This window comes from Xyrauchen texanus, chromosome 40 (genome assembly GCF_025860055.1).
Source record: "Xyrauchen texanus isolate HMW12.3.18 chromosome 40, RBS_HiC_50CHRs, whole genome shotgun sequence".
Taxonomy (NCBI): Eukaryota; Metazoa; Chordata; class Actinopteri; order Cypriniformes; family Catostomidae; genus Xyrauchen; species Xyrauchen texanus.
The window spans coordinates 31,992,612-32,010,840 of NC_068315.1; the positions used below are offsets into that span (position 1 = coordinate 31,992,612).

Here is an 18,229-nt window from a genome sequence, read left to right on the forward strand (position 1 = left end):
CTGCTATTGTCATAATATTTAGATTTTCCCGTTACAGACTATAAAATTGAGGACATTGTCATGCACCACCTAATTACAATTTCATCTTCTCTCGGTCCACACAGGTGAAATGATTGTATCTCCATTGAGCGTGGTCTCCACAGCCAAATGTGGACGTTATAACAATGAAGCAGTAACACGACTTCTGGACAACCAGGATGGTAGTTTAATGGAAGACTCAAATGAAGCATTCATCCATGAAATCATTCCAGCTAAAGAGATACCCCCTATTGACCAAATGGAGGAAGAGGCGGCTACCCCTGAAACTCCATTCAGAGCTCCAAAAAAGGAAGCAGCACCATCACTATGCCTCACTGGAGTCAGAAAACTCATGAAGACACCCAAACAGAGGGCTGAACCGATTGAGGACTTGAGAGGCAAGCTGCTGAAGACCCCCAAGGAAATTAAACCTGCCCAGGAGGAAAGCCTAGAAGGTGTTAAGGAACTCCTCAAGACTCCCAAGCACAGGGGAGCTCCAGTAGAAGACATGGTTGGAGTAAAAAGAGTGATGCAGACACCAAAAGAGAAGTGTAACCCTGTACTGTGTGCGGCTGGTCTTCAAAGGCTCTTTAAAACACCAAAGGAAAAGTCTGAGCAACACGAAGACCTCACTGTGATGAAAGAGCTGATGCAAACACCAAAATTAAAGAGAGAGCTGGTGGAGGATACTTCTGGGGTGAAATGTTTGAAAACCCCTAAATTGAAGAGAGAAGTTGAAGAGGACCAAACTGGTGTTCAGCAGCTGTTGAAGACACCTAAGCTAAAGAGAGGACAAGCTGAAGAGGACCAAACTGGTGTTCAACAGCTGTTGAAGACACCTAAGCTAAAGAGAGGACAAGTTGAAGAGGACCAAACTGGTGTTCAACAGCTGTTGAAGACACCAAAGCAAAAGAGAGGACAAGTTGAAGAGGAACAAACTGGTGTTCAGCAGCTGTTGAAGACACCTAAGCAAAAGAGAGGACAAGTTGAAGAGGTACAAACTGGTGTGCAACAACTAATGAAGACGCCCAAGCAGAAGAGAGGACAAGTTGAAGAGGACCAAACTGGTGTTCAACAGCCAATGAAGACGCCTAAGCAGAAGAGAGGACAAGTTGAAGAGGAACAAACTGGTGTTCAACAGCCAATGAAGACGCCTAAGCAGAAGAGAGGACAAGTTGAAGAGGACCAAACTGGTGTTCAACAGCCAATGAAAACCCCAAAACGCAGAGGGGAACCAGTTGAGGATCGGATGAGTGTAAAGAGGCTAATAAAGACCCCCAAGAAGAAGGCTGAGCCTGTAGAGGACTTAACTGGTGTTAAGCAGTTAATGCAGACTCCGAAGCAAAAAGTTGAACCTGTCAACAATCAGTTTGGAATCTGTGAACTGATGAAGACTCCTCAATTGAGAGGAGTGGTTGCAGTGGAGGATTTCACTGGCTTTAAAAAGCTTGAGGATCCAGAGAGCAGCTCCACCCATATAACACAAAGTTTTGTGACTGAGCCTACTGAGGTAAACATCAAGGTTACTCCTGTTTAACACCAATGCTTTGAGTAGACAACTTGATCATAGTGGAAGCATTTTAGTTTTGTCACACCACTCCCATGCAGTGTGGATATGATGTAAGCCTTATTTGTATGCTTTGACTAAATGTCTATGATTCTAGTCATGCTCTGACTTGAGTTATTTTATTTTCAATATCATTTTCACCAATAACAGATCCTCATGAATCTTACATTTTAGATACAAGAGCCTTTGCAAGCTGCGGAGAGGGACTCTGCATTGCCAGCTGAAGGTGAGTTTTAGCTTTTTTAGTGTTCTAGTTTTAGTTTTTCGGTGTGTGTGCAATGTTTTCCCATTGATTTTAAGCAGCAGTGCTGTTCTACAAGCGTCCACAAGCCTGAAAGGCCAGACCCATATTTACGTGTGTAAAAATTATGTATACACAACAATTTGTTAATCAGGACACAGGACTTTAAAATGTTTAATGGTTTGAATATTAGTAACTCTTTTGCTTAATGTTGTCTGTTTGAATATACTTTTGTTCTTTATTGTCAGTTGTTGATCAATAAATGAAAGAGGAAAAAAAAATATTTTAATATTCTTTTTAAAATGATAGTGCTCTGTGCTTAGGGGAGGGTGAAATACCATTGCAACCTGGTTTGGAAAATAAGCCACTTGCCTCACCAAAATAAGCACTTAATTATTTTCCTGTATGGTGGATTTATCAGCACAGAAATGTTAACAAACGTGCAGATAATTAATAGTAAAGTATGATTTTAATTACAGATCTGCTTTTCGGTGAAAACCTGGCAGCATCCAATCCGTATTAATACATATCTAGCAACAATTCAGCAAATACTTGGAAATAACTAAGAAATGCAATTTTTACCTCTAATGTTTTCCTTGTATCTGGATTAGCTGTCATGTATATGTAGTAATTATATGTAGTTAAAAGGTCTTCATTCACAGAATGCGACATCCACAACAGACAATTAGGCATAGAAATGTGAGGTTTCCTTCAGGATAAAAAAACACGTTTAATTTTTACAAGCAACATGAAGTGGTGTAATTCCCAATTTTTGCACTGCATGCAATGATCATAAAATGTGTTTTTAGTGATTTTTCCCTAGTGTCCGTATTGAGTCTGTGCTTGGTACTGCAGAAAAGTGGTATTGTAATGTTGTTTTTGGTATTGACTTGGTACAGAATTACCAGGACTTTTGCCATTATTAGTCCTAAATTTTTCTGTATGTGTGTGATATATATATATATATATATATATATATATATATATATATATATATATATATATATATATATATATAATATATATAGTGAAGAAAATAAGTATTTGAACACCCTGCTATTTTGCAAGTTCTCCCACTTAGAAATCATGGAGGGGTCTGAAATTGTCATCGTGAGGTGCATGTCCACTGTGAGAGACATAATCTAAAAAAAAAATCCAGAAATCACAATGTATGATTTTTTAACTATTTATTTGTATGATACAGCTGCAAATAAGTATTTGAACACCTGAGAAAATCAATGTTAATATTTGGTACAGTAGCCTTTGTTTGCAATTACAGAGGTCAAACGTTTCCTGTAGTTTTTCACCAGGTTTGCACACACTGCAGGAGGGATTTTGGCCCACTCCTCCACACAGATCTTCTCTAGATCAGTCAGGTTTCTGGGCTGTTGCTGAGAAACACGGAGTTTGAGCTCCCTCCAAAGATTCTCTATTGGGTTTAGGTCTGGAGACTGGCTAGGCCACGCCAGAACCTTGATATGCTTCTTACAGAGCCACTCCTTGGTTATCCTGGCTGTGTGCTTCGGGTCATTGTCATGTTGGAAGACCAAGCCTCGACCCATCTTCAGTGCTCTAACTGAGGGAAGGAGGTTGTTCCCCAAAATCTCGCAATACATGGCCCCGGTCATCCTCTCCTTAATACAGTGCAGTCGCCCTGTCCCATGTGCAGAAAAAACACCCCTAAAGCATGATGCTACCACCCCCATGCTTCACAGTAGGGATGGTGTTCTTGGGATGGTACTCATCATTCTTCTTCCTCCAAACACGGTTAGTGGAATTATGACCAAAAAGTTCTATTTTGGTCTCATCTGACCACATAACTTTCTCCCATGACTCCTCTGGATCATCCAAATGGTCATTGGCAAACTTAAGACGGGCCTTGACATGTGCTGGTTTAAGCAGGGGAACCTTCCGTGCCATGCATGATTTCAAACCATGACGTCTTAGTGTATTACCAACAGTAACCTTGGAAACGGTGGTCACAGCTCTTTTCAGGTCATTGACCAGCTCCTCCCGTGTAGTTCTGGGCTGATTTCTCACCTTTCTTAGGATCATTGAGACCCCACGAGGTGAGATCTTGCATGGGGCCCCAGTCCGAGGGAGATTGACAGTCATGTTTAGCTTCTTCCATTTTCTAATGATTGCTCCAACAGTGGACCTTTTTTCACCAAGCTGCTTGGCAATTTCCCGTAGCCCTTTCCAGCCTTGTGGAGGTGTACAATTTTGTCTCTAGTGTCTTCGGACAGCTCTTTGGTCTTGGCCATGTTAGTAGTTGGATTCTTACTGATTGTATGGGGTGGACAGGTGTCTTTATGCAGCTAACGACCTCAAACAGGTGCATCTAATTTAGGATAATAAATGGAGTGGAGGTGGACATTTTAAAGGCAGACTAACAGGTCTTTGAGGGTCAGAATTCTAGCTTATAGACAGGTGTTCAAATACTTATTTGCAGCTGTATCATGCAAATAAATAGTTAAAAATTCATACATTGTGATTTCTGGATTTTTTTTTTTAGATTATGTCTCTCACAGTGGACATGCACCTACGATGACAATTTCAGACCCCTCCATGATTTCCAAGTGGGAGAACTTGCAAAATAGCAGGGTGTTCAAATACTTATTTTCCTCACTGTATATATATATATATATATATATATATACACATACATACACTCACCTAAAGGATTATTAGGAACACCATACTAATACTGTGTTTAACCCCCTTTCGCCTTCAGAACTGCCTTAATTCTACGTGGCATTGATTCAATAAGGTGCTGAAAGCATTCTTTACAAATGTTGGCCCATATTGATAGGATAGCATCTTGCAGTTGATGGAGATTTGTGGGATGCACATCCAGGGCACGAAGCTCCCATTCCACCACATCCCAAAGATGCTCTATTGGCTTGAGATCTGGTGACTGTGGGGGCCATTTTAGTACAGTGAACTCATTGTCATGTTCAAGAAACCAATTTGAAATGATTCAAGCTTTGTGACATGGTGCATTATCCTGCTGGAAGTAGCCATCAGAGGATGGGTACATGGTGGCCATAAAGGGATGGACATGGTCCGAAACAATGCTCAGGTAGGCCGTGGCATTTAAACGATGCCCAATTGGCACTAAGGGGCCTAAAGTGTGCCAAGAATACATCCCCCACACCATTACACCACCACCACCAGCCTGCACAGTGGTAACAAGGCATGATGGATCCATGTTTTCATTCTGTTTACGCCAAATTCTGACTCTACCATCTGAATGTCTCAACAGAAATCGAGACTCATCAGACCAGGTAACATTTTTCCAGTCTTCAACTGTCCAATTTTGGTGAGCTCTTGCAAATTGTAGCCTCTTTTTCCTATTTGTAGTGGAGATGAGTGGTACCCGGTGGGGTCTTCTGCTGTTGTAGCCCATCCGCCTCAAGGTTGTGCGTGTTGTGGCTTCACAAATTCTTTGCTGCATACCTTGGTTGTAACGAGTGGTTATTTCAGGCAAAGTTGCTCTTCTATCAGCTTGAATCAGTCAGCCCATTCTCCTCTGACCTCTAGCATCAACAAGGCATTTTCTCCCACAGGACTGCCGCATACTGGATGTTTTTCCCTTTTCACACCATTCTTTGTAAACCCTAGAAATGGTTGTGCGTGAAAATCCCAGTAACTGAGCAGATTGTGAAATACTCAGACCGGCCCGTCTGGCACCAACAACCATGCCACGCTCAAAATTGCTTAAATCACCTTTCTTTCCCATTCTGACATTCAGTTTGGAGTTCAGGAGATTGTCTTGACCAGGACCACACCCCTAAATGCATTGAAGCAACTGCCATGTGATTGGTTGATTAGATAATTGCATTAATGAGAAATTGAACAGGTGTTCCTAATAATCCTTTAGGTGAGTGTATGTATATATATATATATATATATATTTATTGGTACTGGGCGATATGGCCAAAAATATTACTCTATATTGTTTTTTTTTACTTGTCGTTTGATATCAATATTTATCACAATATACATTTGCACATTGCACTTTTTGTATTTATTTCCAAGTTGGCAGATGAAAAAAAGAAATCCTAAACTGTCAAAAGGGTCTCTACAAAACTGTATTGGGGGCCCAGAAACAGCAAAGCAGTGGGGCCTGATGGCTTTTCTACCAATTTATTAATATAGTTTATAATTTATCAATCAAATACAGTTGGATATGAATGCTCATCTGTTCTTCTGAAGCTCAATGACAGCAGTCCAGTGTTTGTTTGAATATTTTTACTTTCAAATTATAGATTTTATATTTCTTTACATTTAAATACCCAAATATGGGGGCATACAAGCACTTGTAACTGAGGAATTATACTGTATGGTGGTTCAGGGGTATACCCTGAGAGAAAATGTAAAAGTCTGAATTGACCATTTTTATATTTTCATTAAAGAGACTTGCAGACCTGCTATATTGTTATTTACACAGGGAAAATATACTATTTATCAAATCTACTTTTATTTAATATTGTATTTCAATGGGGATATTATTTATTACAGCTGACAGTTACGTGCGCAAACAAGATTTGAACATCAACAGTAACTAGGATCAAACTGAAGTTCACTGTTTTTAACAGTTCTGTGTATAAATTTGAAGGCTGTGTGTGTGTATATAATATAATATATATATATATATATATATGTGTGTGTATATGTAAACGTAAACATCATTATGCGACTCGACTACGCATTACTTTACGGAGAGCTTACAACCTACTTGTTAAGTCTTGCCTTAAGATCCGGCGGTGCTACCAAACTGAGGGAGGGAGGGGGAGAGAGAGAGTGTGTAGCAGGCCTAAAAAGTAACAAGTCAATGTCCCACAGCAGTTACTCACAAAGTATCAGGAGCAATGGCCGTGCTTCTGCCCATCAAACTGCTAAACAATAATTAGTTTTTAATTTTAATTGAAAATGCTTTTTGTCTATTTTTTTTTTTTTTTTTTTTTACATGTGTAAATTAGGGATATGCGAGACTAGTCGACTAAATGGTCAGCTGCTGCTAGTCGGCATTAGAAATAATAGTCGACTAGTCTGTTAATATTAAATTACCAAAAAAAAAACATTTTATTTACACTTTGCGTTATTGTTTTATCATTTAAAAAATAATTAACACAATTATTTAATAAGCGTTTATCTGGAGGATGTTTGCATGCTTGTCTGTTTCACTCGCGGTGTGCACAGAACAATGTCCTGATGAGCAAAACATGGTATGTTATCAAACCCTTCACACTGATGGTATTCAAAGAAATTTCCATGGTTTGCAGGCCTGGACTAGGCTACCAACTAGTAATTTTATTGTATTTCCTTGTCATCCATGCCAGAGATGGTGACATCGGATTTATTTTCATAAAATTAGAACATTAGTCTATTTCAAAGGCTTGTAACATGCCAATTAATAAAGCCAAATTAGAAGAAAAAAACATTATGGTCTAAAGGTGCTTTGGAACCACGTTAATTTGCGGCGCCTCCTGTCTACTCGCATGCGAGGGAAAAGAGGCAGCGCATGCGGAGCGGGACAGGGTATAAATTAAATGTTTTGTTCTAGAGAAAAATATTCAAGAATGCAGCGCAGAAAGTTCAGAACTGGTGTACACTGCACACCATGTTTAGTCACATTTCTCACTAGACAATGAGAGGGTGCAACCATTTTCAGGAAGTCTTGCGGTCCAGAAGGAATCAATCGGGCGTCCGGACCCGGTCCACGGTGACCGGCATAGCCTAATCGTTAGCAACCTCATACAGTCTGAGAAAGCCAAACTGCTTGCAATTTTAGCAACACTCACTTGATCTTCTCGATTGAGAACATAAGCTAAATATCTTTAAACTTTTTTTTGGGATTTTAAATATTGTGATTGTTTTATCACCCAGCTCATATATATATATATATATATATATATATATGTGTGTATATATATATATATATATGTGTGTGTGTGTGTGTGTGTGTATGTATTGATTTCTGTGGTTATTTGTCTTTTGTGGCTGGCGAAGTTTATATGTAAATTGCTATCATTTTAATGTTTAATGCCATTTAACTTTACCTGGGACCTGTGAAGTTTTACTTGATTTGTGAATCGAACAAACTAATTTGTCATTAATTCATATTCAATATTTTGTAGTTTAGTTTCAGATTTTCCAGTTATGACAAAGATCTTCCTTGATTGGACTAAACTTATTAGTGTTATATTGTCGTCTTTTGTAGATGTTGAAGAATGTGACCACAAAGAAAATTTCTGTCCAGTTGAAACCATGGAAACTGAAGTGGTAAAATTATTGGAATCGCAATGCACTGCTGAAGCAGTTTACTCTCAACATCATCGGGAGATTGTAATCCACCCTGACGAGAATGAAAAGGAGCCTGTTTCAACTGAAGTTATTGATGTCTGTTCTTCTGAAAAGGATGGGGAAACCAAAGAACAGTCCGAAGAAACTGTTTGTGCCTCTGAAAATTACAGAGTAACCGATGCTACCTTATCTTCCACAGCTGAAGAGGATGGGGTAAGCAAGTCTTTACCTGCCAACAAAATCCAACGTAGTCGAGGAAGAGCAGCACATAAAACTAAAAATGCAAATGATTCAGAAGTGGATAAAGAAGAGCTGGTCCAAGCCCATGTTTCTAGACCTGGCAGGAGGAAGAACACTAATAATGAAATTGAAAGCCAACTTTCTCAAGTGCATGAACAGAAAATAACTGAAAACATTTGTGAAGAAATTGCTATTGCACCAGAGGGTGGCATTGTACTGGATACACCAGTAAGTACTGAGGCTCCTATCACTGCAACTAGAGCTAGGATGGGAAGGCCAACTAAGAAGGGCAATATGACTACCGAGCCCACCGATACTTTGGGAAATTATATGACAACCACTCATGCTGCTGTAGTGGCTGAGAAGGCACTGACTTCTGTAGCAAAATCAGGACAGGGAAGGATGGCTAGAAAAGGAAATGTCAAGTACCAAGCTTTGGATGATGATCCCAAGATTGTTGCCCAAACTGTGGCTGAGACCAAGTTCGACAGTAAAGAGCCCGAAGCACCTCTAGCAAAGTCAGGGAGAGGTCGGAAGGCTACAAAAAAAACTAAGGACCAAGCTCTGGATGATCATCCAAAGGTTGTTCTAGAAACTGTTACTGGAGCCAGCATCAACAATAAAAAAGAACCTGAACCACCTGCAGCAAAGTCAGGACGTGGAAGGTTTGCTAGAAAAGGAACTGTCAAGGACTTGGCTTTGGATGATGATCCCAAGGTTGTTGGCAAAATTGTGGCTGGGACCAAGTTCGACAGTAAAGAGCCCGAATCACCTCTAGCAAAGTCAGGGAGAGGTCGGAAGGCTACAAAAAAAACTAAGGACCAAGCTCTGGATGATCATCCAAAGGTTGTTCTAGAAACTGTTACTGAAGCCAATATCAATGATAATGAACCACCTGTAGCAAAGTCAGGGCGTGGAAGAATGACTAGAAAAGGAACTGTCAAGGACCAAGCTCTGGATGATCACAAGGTTGTTGCCCAAACTGTGATTGAGACCAGTGTTGACCATAAAGAGGAGCATGAAGTGCCTGTTGCAAGACGAGGAAGGATGACTAGAAAAGGTGCTGTCAAGGACCTATCGCAGGATGATGATTCCAAGATCGTAAGCCAAACTGTAGCTGAGACCAATGTTGACAGTAATGATGAGCATGAAGTACCTGTTGCAAGACCAGGAAGGATGGCTAGAAAAAGAACTGTCAAGGACCAATCTCTGGATCATGATCACAAGTTTGTTTCCCAAGCTGAGTTTGAGGCTAATGTTGACATCAAAGAACCGCAAGAGATTGTAACAAAGTCAAGGCGTGGAAGGATGACTAGAAAAGAAACTTTCAAGGACCAAGCTCTGGATGAACATCCAAAGGTTGTTCTTCAAACTGTTGTTGAGGACTGTGTTGACAGTAAAATGCCTGAAGCGCCCGTGGTCAAGTTTGGCCGAGGACGAAAGGCCAAACATCAAAAACCACAGACAGCTGAAGATGTTGTTCTCCAGCCTGCTGTAGACACCAGCACACATGTAGCTGTGATTGAAGAACATCCTGAAACTGTGGTGAAATCTGTTAGAGGAATTAGGCAGACAAAGCAGCCAAAAGCAAAGATTTCAGTAGAGCCTGAGGAGAATGTTGCCAGCATGGTAGCGCAAGTAGATGTCTCAGTGGTGAAATCTGTTCGAAAAAGGGGAGTGATTGCAAAAGCATCTGAAATGGAGGAAGTTCCTGTCAAAAGAGGTCGCCGTGCTATTGTGGACCCTGCACCTCCAGTTGCTGTAGTGTCTAGTCATGGACTTAAGGCAGAGCCTGAGGTTACTTCAGATCCAGCTTCAACTGAAGAGTCTGTTAAGCCAATAAAACATTCCAATCGAACAGCAAAACTGCCTAAATCAAAAGAGGAAAATGCCAAAACTGAGCTTAGTTCTGAACATGTTATTGCTGAGGACACATCAGCTGTGGCACTGAAGATGAAACGAGGAATTCGAGGCAAAAAGTGTTCAACCAAGGACACTTCTAACACTCCAATTAATGAATCTGCTACAGCTGATAAATTTGATATAATGAAACCCACAAATACTGTTAACTGTAACTCCGATTTAGTGACATCTAAAGACACTGATGAATTTGAACCTTCTGAAGATGTAATGGAGCCAAAGCTGAAAAAATCTAAAAAGTTTGGCAAATTACCAGCTGAGACGACCTCCACAGAAACTAATCAGTCAACTGATCAGGCATCCAAAGGCCGCAATGGGAAAGGTACTAAAAAAGAACCCTTTGTTGAAGACACTCAAGAAAAAGCTGAGGTAAAAGTCAAGCCATTGAGGTCAGGAAAGGCTGCAACTGCACCTAAATCAGAGCCCAATGATGGTAAGGCATTAACTCCTCCTAAGAGGAAAAGGAATGGGGTGATGGAGGCAAACGATGACTCTGTTAAGAAACCTTTGCCGAAGAGAAGAGGCAGAGTAGCCAACAGCTCTGGAGTTGCAGGTGAGGTTTCTATCTCCAGCAAAGCGATAAAAGGCAAAGCCAGCAAGACATCATCTCAAGATGAAGCAGAAAAAAGTGAAGCTTCTCACAAGAAGAATGGTAAAGGAACAAGTGGACTGAGAAAGACTGCCAAGGAACTTGATCCAGCTCCTGCCCAGACACAGGAGTCTCTTTCAGGTGAGCATGCTGTATGTGCTGTCCTCTGTATATACATGTACTGCAGGGGTGTGCAACCTTTTTGACATAAATTGACTTTTTTTATTTTCCTGGTCAATGTCTATGCCGATGTATGCAAAAACATGCGCATGTATGGTTTTTTTTTTAAGTCCTAAGTCCATGAGGTTTAAGTCCACTTGTGAAAATGTTTCAAGTTAGTATTTTTCAAATATAATAATTTATTTTTAATTACAAATATTATCAGCATTAATGTTGGAATGAAAACTGTGTGCAAAACCCAATGATTATGATATAATCATGATCCTGCATGAGAATTTTCACAGAGCATCTTGCTAAATGGCTTCAATGAAAATGGTTAATGTCACAAATGTGCTTATTTGATTACTGATCATGAAATTGTGTGGAATCTTAAATATTTCTTATGTCATACATTTTTCAAAATTAAGCAGAGGGGTAATCACTAGTATGGAAGCAACAGTGAGACAGGTGCAGGCTATTTTATTTATATTAATCTATTTGATGTAATCCTTCCTCATGATCATGTATCGTGTTTTCATCAGCTGAATGGGACTCCAAATGATATTAAATCATGACAAGACTCTCGCTGCATGTGCAAGACATTCACGCATTGCAAGCCGATTTAACTACTTAGCCCTTTTTACTGAATCGCATCTGCAAAATCCTAAAAGCTTCTTTCCAGGTTTAATTTATATTTTGAATAAACTTTATCAGATTATGTTTTCTCTTTGAATGTAGTTTTGAGTGAGACTGTTTAAGCAGGGTGTACTTGTATGCTGGGTTGGAAATCTCAAGGATTAATAGTGGTGTTCTGAAATAAAAACGGATGCAAGTGAAACATTGAATTTAGGCTATCATCCATGCAGCCTGACCGAAGCAAAGCTGGCGCATTTACTCGTGCGATTAACCTAAAGCAAAGTGCTGCCGGCTCGTGATGCGTGAATGGCATGAGTCTGTTGGGTATACTGCAGTCTCGTTACGTTTGTACTTTTTGTTTGGCTACACGTTCAGCTCATGAAAACATGTTGCGTGATCATGTGAAGGATTAAATAAAGATGGATTGTGGAATTTAAATAAAATAATCTACTTCTCTCTCACCGTTGCTGGCGTGCCAGTGATTACCCCTCCACATGCCAATGCTGGCACACGTGCCATAGGTTGCCGACCCCTGATATAGTGTGTATATATAATATATTTTGATATTGAGGAATATTCACATTTTTCAATAACTTTACATTAGAGGCATAGTAAGATTGCACAGGGCACATTGGTGGGCCCGCCCGATGTCGATATGGCCATCTGAACGCATCAACTTTTGTCACCATTAGCAAAAAAGATACAAATTATTTGCATAATTGGATGCAAAATTTACTGGAAACGTGGGCTGGGGCTAATTAAATTAATTATAATAAGTTCACTTATGGGCATGTAGAGGGACACAAAAGAAAGGCAGACAGGCTGCCTGTTGAGTACATTGGTACTACTAAATTCTATATAAATGCATGGTATAATTTAATTTGTAGTTTTTTTTTTTTTTCCTGTGCAAATTTGCTCTACTTGTCACCTATTGACAATGTAAAGGTAACCATTTTTGTTTTCACATAGGGACAACCACTCGAAAAGGAAGAAGTTTGAAGAAAGCCGAGGCAGACATTTCTACAAAGGCAGCTCCCATTAGGTGCACCAGGAGGAAGTAAATCACTGATCTTACAGAGTGGTCTTAAATCTTTTAATCATAATTTTGTTTTTTATAGAAATGGCATTTTTTTTGTGTGTGTGTACCTGTTTTTTTTTTTTTTAGCTGATTTTATATTTAGGGAAAAAAAGGCTAATGGATGTGTATATTTTATCATATTTTTTTGTATTTCCCTTGTTAAACCCTGAAAAGGGCATTAAAACAAATTTTCCAAGCACTGTAAATGGGCTGATTTTTGTATGTGTGTGTGTGTGTATATATATATATATATATATATATATATATATATATATATATCAAAATATTACAAGCATGTTGTGAGGATTTTCAAAATCTACATTGCCTAGATGAGGGTTATTCTGTCTATAAAATACAGCCTATAGAGTGTTTGAGTTGACAAGCCATTATTAGTATGGTGTAATCTGATGCAAGTCTGTAAAAACCCATTAGGTTTCCCATTTAACTCTGTAGGATTCTAGATTGCATTTAATGAAATGAAAACTTAATCAGGTACATTTTCAAAATTCTAAGATGCAAGATTTACTTTTGCAAGGCAAACTGATAGTTTTCCATTATTGTCATCACACATGAATAAAAGCCAATATAAATTTACATGAGTAAAAAAAAAATGGTATGAAGCCTACAAAGGTTTTTTTGTAGCTGTGAGCAGCAAATCCTCTTGAATTTAGAAATAAGCTTATGCCACCAGCAGATGTTCTTAGATCATTCCTAGTTTGAATGTAATGCTATGGGGCCAGTTGTTCAAAACATTTAATCTGGATCAAAATGGTCCGGATTTGGAAATCCCATTTTTTCCTATCCAGGATCAGGTAATCCGTTTTACTTTTGTGCCGGTTTTTCAAAGCAACATTGGACTGGATCACCCTGATCCAGATACACAGTTTTCAAGATTACCAAATCCGGATTACCAGTGCTCTAAATGGGACAACATATCACAATGTGGGCTACCAGCTATGTAAAGAACAGGTAGAAGAGCCAACTTGAGGTCACTAAGTGTTTCTTATTTTGAGACAAAACACAATAACATAAACATCCACTTCTAATCATAATTTATTTTATGACCCACATCTGAACCACAACAAAATAAACAACAAACGTACATTAACAAATACATTGTGGACATTTTGAAAACGTCTTAAAAAAAATGAAATGGCTAAATATGCAATAGTTAACGAAATAAAGAATGTTCAGGGTTCTTCTTCATCTGAGGAGGAGAGACCAGCATTTCCAAGCCCCACTTTTAGGAGGTGGATTTGAAGTTTCGCTTTGGTTTGCTGTAGTTTGGTCAGCTTGATTTGTTCCTCTGCCAGGAGTATCTGTGCTTCTGCTCTTTCAGTTTCTCGTTTAAGAAGTGATTCATAGAAATCATTTTTATTTGGCAAAGGACGCTTCAAGCCTCTTTTCTGAGCTCCTGTGACTGCTGGCTCTACCAGTGAGGATCCAGGTTGTTCTTCAATAATAGGGCTGAGATCCAGAATGAATGTTTCCTCTGCATTAGGAGGAACTGGCTCACTTTCCTCTACAATTGTAGGCTCACCATCCCCTACAACACCTTGAATCCCATGCAGAGCTTTAGAGTTCTCACCTCCAATAATGTCCAGAATCACATCTGTGTATTCACCTTTCTTAAAGGATTTGTTGCCTGTTTGGGTGTTTTTTTGCTTCAGCAAGGTCCTTCGTTGCTCTGGCCCTCAGATTCTTCCATCTAAATTTCACTTGCTCCAAGGTCCTCTTCTGGCCAGACCCCATTGCATTTACATTCTGGGTGATTTCAACCCAAATGTCTTTCTTCCTTTTGTTAGTCACCATTCCACCTGCAACAGAGCTTCCTACTATTGAGGCATAATGGCACTTAACACCCTCCAGCAGTGCATGGGTTTCTGCAACAGTGAAATTAGGTCCTTTTGAGTCCATGGTTTCACCGCTTCTGTTGTAGTGAACATAGTATTTATAGGCCTTGGGCATGATTCATTTAATTGAACACCAGCCACAGCACGTCAGCCAATTGGTGTGTGGGTATTTGACAGCCATCTTATATTCAGCCTTTCTCAGAGGACTTAGAGAGAGGCACTGACATGGCAGGTATTGTCCATCGCTAGCACCGTGTTGGTGGAAGAGGATACCGTCAAAGGGTGTATGTTGAGCGTGCACAACCACTGGAGCAATACACCACTGAAGAACTGTATGGTCGCTTTCAGCTTTGGGAATGCTGATATTAAGTACATTGCAGACCTTGTCAGGCCAAAACTTCAACGGAGAACCCGAAGGAGTCACAGTCTGTCTGTGGAAGAACAGGTCCTCATTGGTCTGCGCTTCTATGCATCTGGGACTTTCTACCAAGTTGTTGGTGATAATATGGGAGTGGACAAATCAACTGTGAGTGATGTAGTGAAAGCTGTGTCAATTGCATTGGCCAGCCTGGTCAATCAGTTTGTTTCACTTCCAAAGGATGTCCAGATTGCCCAGACCAAGCACAAGTTTTTTCTTTTGGGGAACATGCCCAATACTATTGGGGTTATTGACTGCACTCATGTGCATATCCAAGCACCTCATGAGAGGGATTGGGAGTACATCAACCGAAAGGGGAGGCGCAGCATCAACATCCAACTTGTGGGCGATGCTGACCTCATCATCACAAACTGTGTCGTGAAGTGGCCTGGGTCTGTTCATGATGCACGCATCCTGAGAGAGAGTGCTTTATACAGAGAGCTCCAAACCAGCCGACCGGATGGCATAATATTAGGAGACAGTGCCTATCCACTCCTACCATGGCTGATGACTCCTTTTCTTGCAGCAACCACACCTGCGCAGGCACGCTTCAACAATGCTCATTGCAAAACAAGATGTGCAATTGAGCATTTAAATGGAGTTCTGAAGAGACGCTTTGCATGCCTTAACTACTTGCGAGTGGAACCACAGGGAGCATGCAACATAATACTTGCGTGTATCGTCCTGCACAACATCGCTACCAGGTGCAATGTCCCTCTCTGTGATGATGTTTATGATGCACCTGAGCCTGTTGAAGAACCAGACCAACCTCTGGTGGTCTGTCAGAATCCGGGACTGACTGGACGTATAGTAAGGGATGCAATTGTTAGACATTATTTTGGACAGGCTCATCTCTGATGATTGTTTCTTTGAAATTAATATACGGTGATGAATGACCGAAAAATGAATATATTATTTTTGTTTGTTATTGAAATCTGTTTGGGGGATTATTTCATGGGGACAAGATAATTTTTATTTTATTTTTACTTTACTATACTGAATAGCTTAATTGTTAGCCTATGTCTACTTTATCACTGTTACAACGGTTACACAAGTCAAGTGCAAAATATAAATAAAAGTATATACACTAAATGATACAAACGTATTATTTGACCAATTTTAAAGTTTTACTACATTTTCTTCCTGAAATCCACCTTGAAATCCTACCCCCTGTTGGGATCAGGATAATCCTGTTTTTTTGGATCAAAGTTATCCAAATCCCACTGATAAGTTTTGAACAACACAAACTGAAGGTTTGATCCAGATTAAAACTAGGATTGGATTCCCTGATCTAATCTGATTTCAGATTCCTTCTTTCCCTTTTGAACAACCCATTTTCAAGATTTTATCCAATCCGATAACCAAAATCCGATCAGCTTACCTTTGAACAACTGGCCCATGGATATCAGGATGACTAGATTCTAGTTGATAACTCCTTGTGTTGGGAGAAAACCACCTGAGGTTGAACATTAGCAATACGGAGTTAGTGGTGGATTTTCACTACTATCTATACAAAAAAGATACAATATTGGGGAGGCTGGGAGATCGCTGTCACACAGGGAAGTACTCCGATTTTGAGCCAATGGTCTGATTAAACGTGTTTTCTGTAGCAGTGTATATGTATGTTTGTTTTAGATGCCTTGTTCAAAACCCTCTTCAATTAGAATGGTTTGTTAATTTATTTTTTCACCAAAATGAAATTAATATATTTGTAGTAACAGTTGGGTAAACAAGCATGATAAAACCACAGTGGTGTTCATTCAGGTAAGGGTCCGCTATGTAATGAATATGTAATGAGGACATGAAACCTAGCCCACTGGTTTAATGACCGATACTGTTGTGACATATTACCCCATTTAGAGTGAGATGGGCATGTTGAATAAAGGTCAACGTGTTCCGTAAGCTTCCGTTTATTCCCCCCCAAGGTACTTGGTATAATCAAATACAGTGGCATAATAGTACATATGGAATCAATATGATGCCTTCTATATTATATTATAATAATACTATTATGTTCTATATTTGCAACAAAAAAAGTTTTACAAAAGATAAAGCTGTGTAATTGCAAAAAAACAATGTACGTTGTAAACAAAACACAAGAATTTTATGTATTTTTTTTATCTGCTGATTTTTGTCATTTTTTTTTTTGCAACAGCTATTTTTCTTAGTTTCACTTTGCTGAAAGAATTTTTTCTAAACCCGTTAACTTCGAAACAAGCTAACACAATAAGCACAAAAAAAATCTGTGATTTAATGTTTGTCTAATTTCTAAACAAAAATAATTTTTTGGCTGAAAAAAGGCGAATCTTTAGGTTGAAATTTCTGGTTACATTGTGTTTGTGCTTCATCTAGCTTATTAGCTAATATCACTAGCCTGTGTCATTTGATGTTACAGTCTGCTATTTTCACCATAACTATGTTTTTAAAAACTCCTATTTGCATAATGGTAATGTGTTTGTGCCATCGAAGCCTTAGTTACAGTTTTTAATGTTGCCTGTCTGATCAAAACACCTGACACCATTTCATGGTGTTTGTCGTTTGATTCAGTGTAAGAAGCTTTACTTTAAGTGTACAATGTAACAATCTTTATGTCTTTTTTTTAAATGTTATTATTAATAAAAAAAAGGCATTAATGCAGAAGAACAGCAGTATAAGTTTACAGCACTGTTTAATTATTGTTTTTGTGGCGGACCAATCCAATGTTACTCATGGAGAATGTTATATTAAACCTGTAAACAATTTGAATTCCAGTTATTTACTGAGGAAGTATGTGGCTGTGAGATACAAGAAGAACACAGAATTTGGAGTGTAATGGAGAAATGGTGCTCCCCACTCCTTATCACAAGATGATGAAAACAATTGTGGGGATTCTGTGCTACTGGTGAGGCATTACAACACTTCATGGCCACAATCTTGTTTTTGTGTGTGTGTGTGTGTGTGTGATATTTTGCTTTCAATAAAGAGTGGACTTTACACATACATTTTTTTAATTATTATTATTTGGCCAGAATGCTCTTGTTTAAAAACTTAACTAACCTCAAATGCCTTGGTAAAACACAGAATAAGAGATTTATGATTTTCCACAAAACAAAAAAGGGATTAGTTCAACAACAACAAAAATCTGTCCCCAAAACATGTTAGGCAGAATGTTAGAGACTGGCAGCCTCAGTCACCATTTATTGATATTGTACGGGAAAAACA

General features: G+C 39.2%; 2 protein-coding genes across 3 annotated transcripts in view; both read left to right on the forward strand.

Moving 5' to 3' along the window:
- mki67 (marker of proliferation Ki-67) overlaps window positions 1–12,953 on the forward strand; it is a 30,745-nt gene extending 17,792 nt beyond the window's left edge. For both annotated transcript variants that reach the window (XM_052113118.1, XM_052113119.1), the window contains 4 exons: window positions 105–1,528; window positions 1,760–1,811; window positions 8,053–11,025; window positions 12,649–12,953. In XM_052113118.1, the coding sequence (XP_051969078.1) occupies window positions 105–1,528; window positions 1,760–1,811; window positions 8,053–11,025; window positions 12,649–12,740 (4,541 nt within the window). In that variant the 3' untranslated portion in view covers window positions 12,741–12,953. The remainder of the gene's footprint in view (window positions 1–104; window positions 1,529–1,759; window positions 1,812–8,052; window positions 11,026–12,648) is intronic.
- Window positions 12,954–14,896: 1,943 nt separating this feature from the next.
- LOC127633345 (putative nuclease HARBI1) lies at window positions 14,897–15,886 on the forward strand. The gene has a single exon (XM_052112381.1). The coding sequence runs from the start codon at window positions 14,897–14,899 to the stop codon at window positions 15,884–15,886; it is 990 nt and encodes a 329-aa protein (XP_051968341.1).
- Window positions 15,887–18,229: the final 2,343 nt, after the last annotated feature.

Coding starts and splice junctions, on each gene's coding strand:
- LOC127633345 (XM_052112381.1), top strand. CDS start 14,897: ATGTTGAGCGTGCACAACCACTGGAGCAATACACCACTGAAGAACTGT.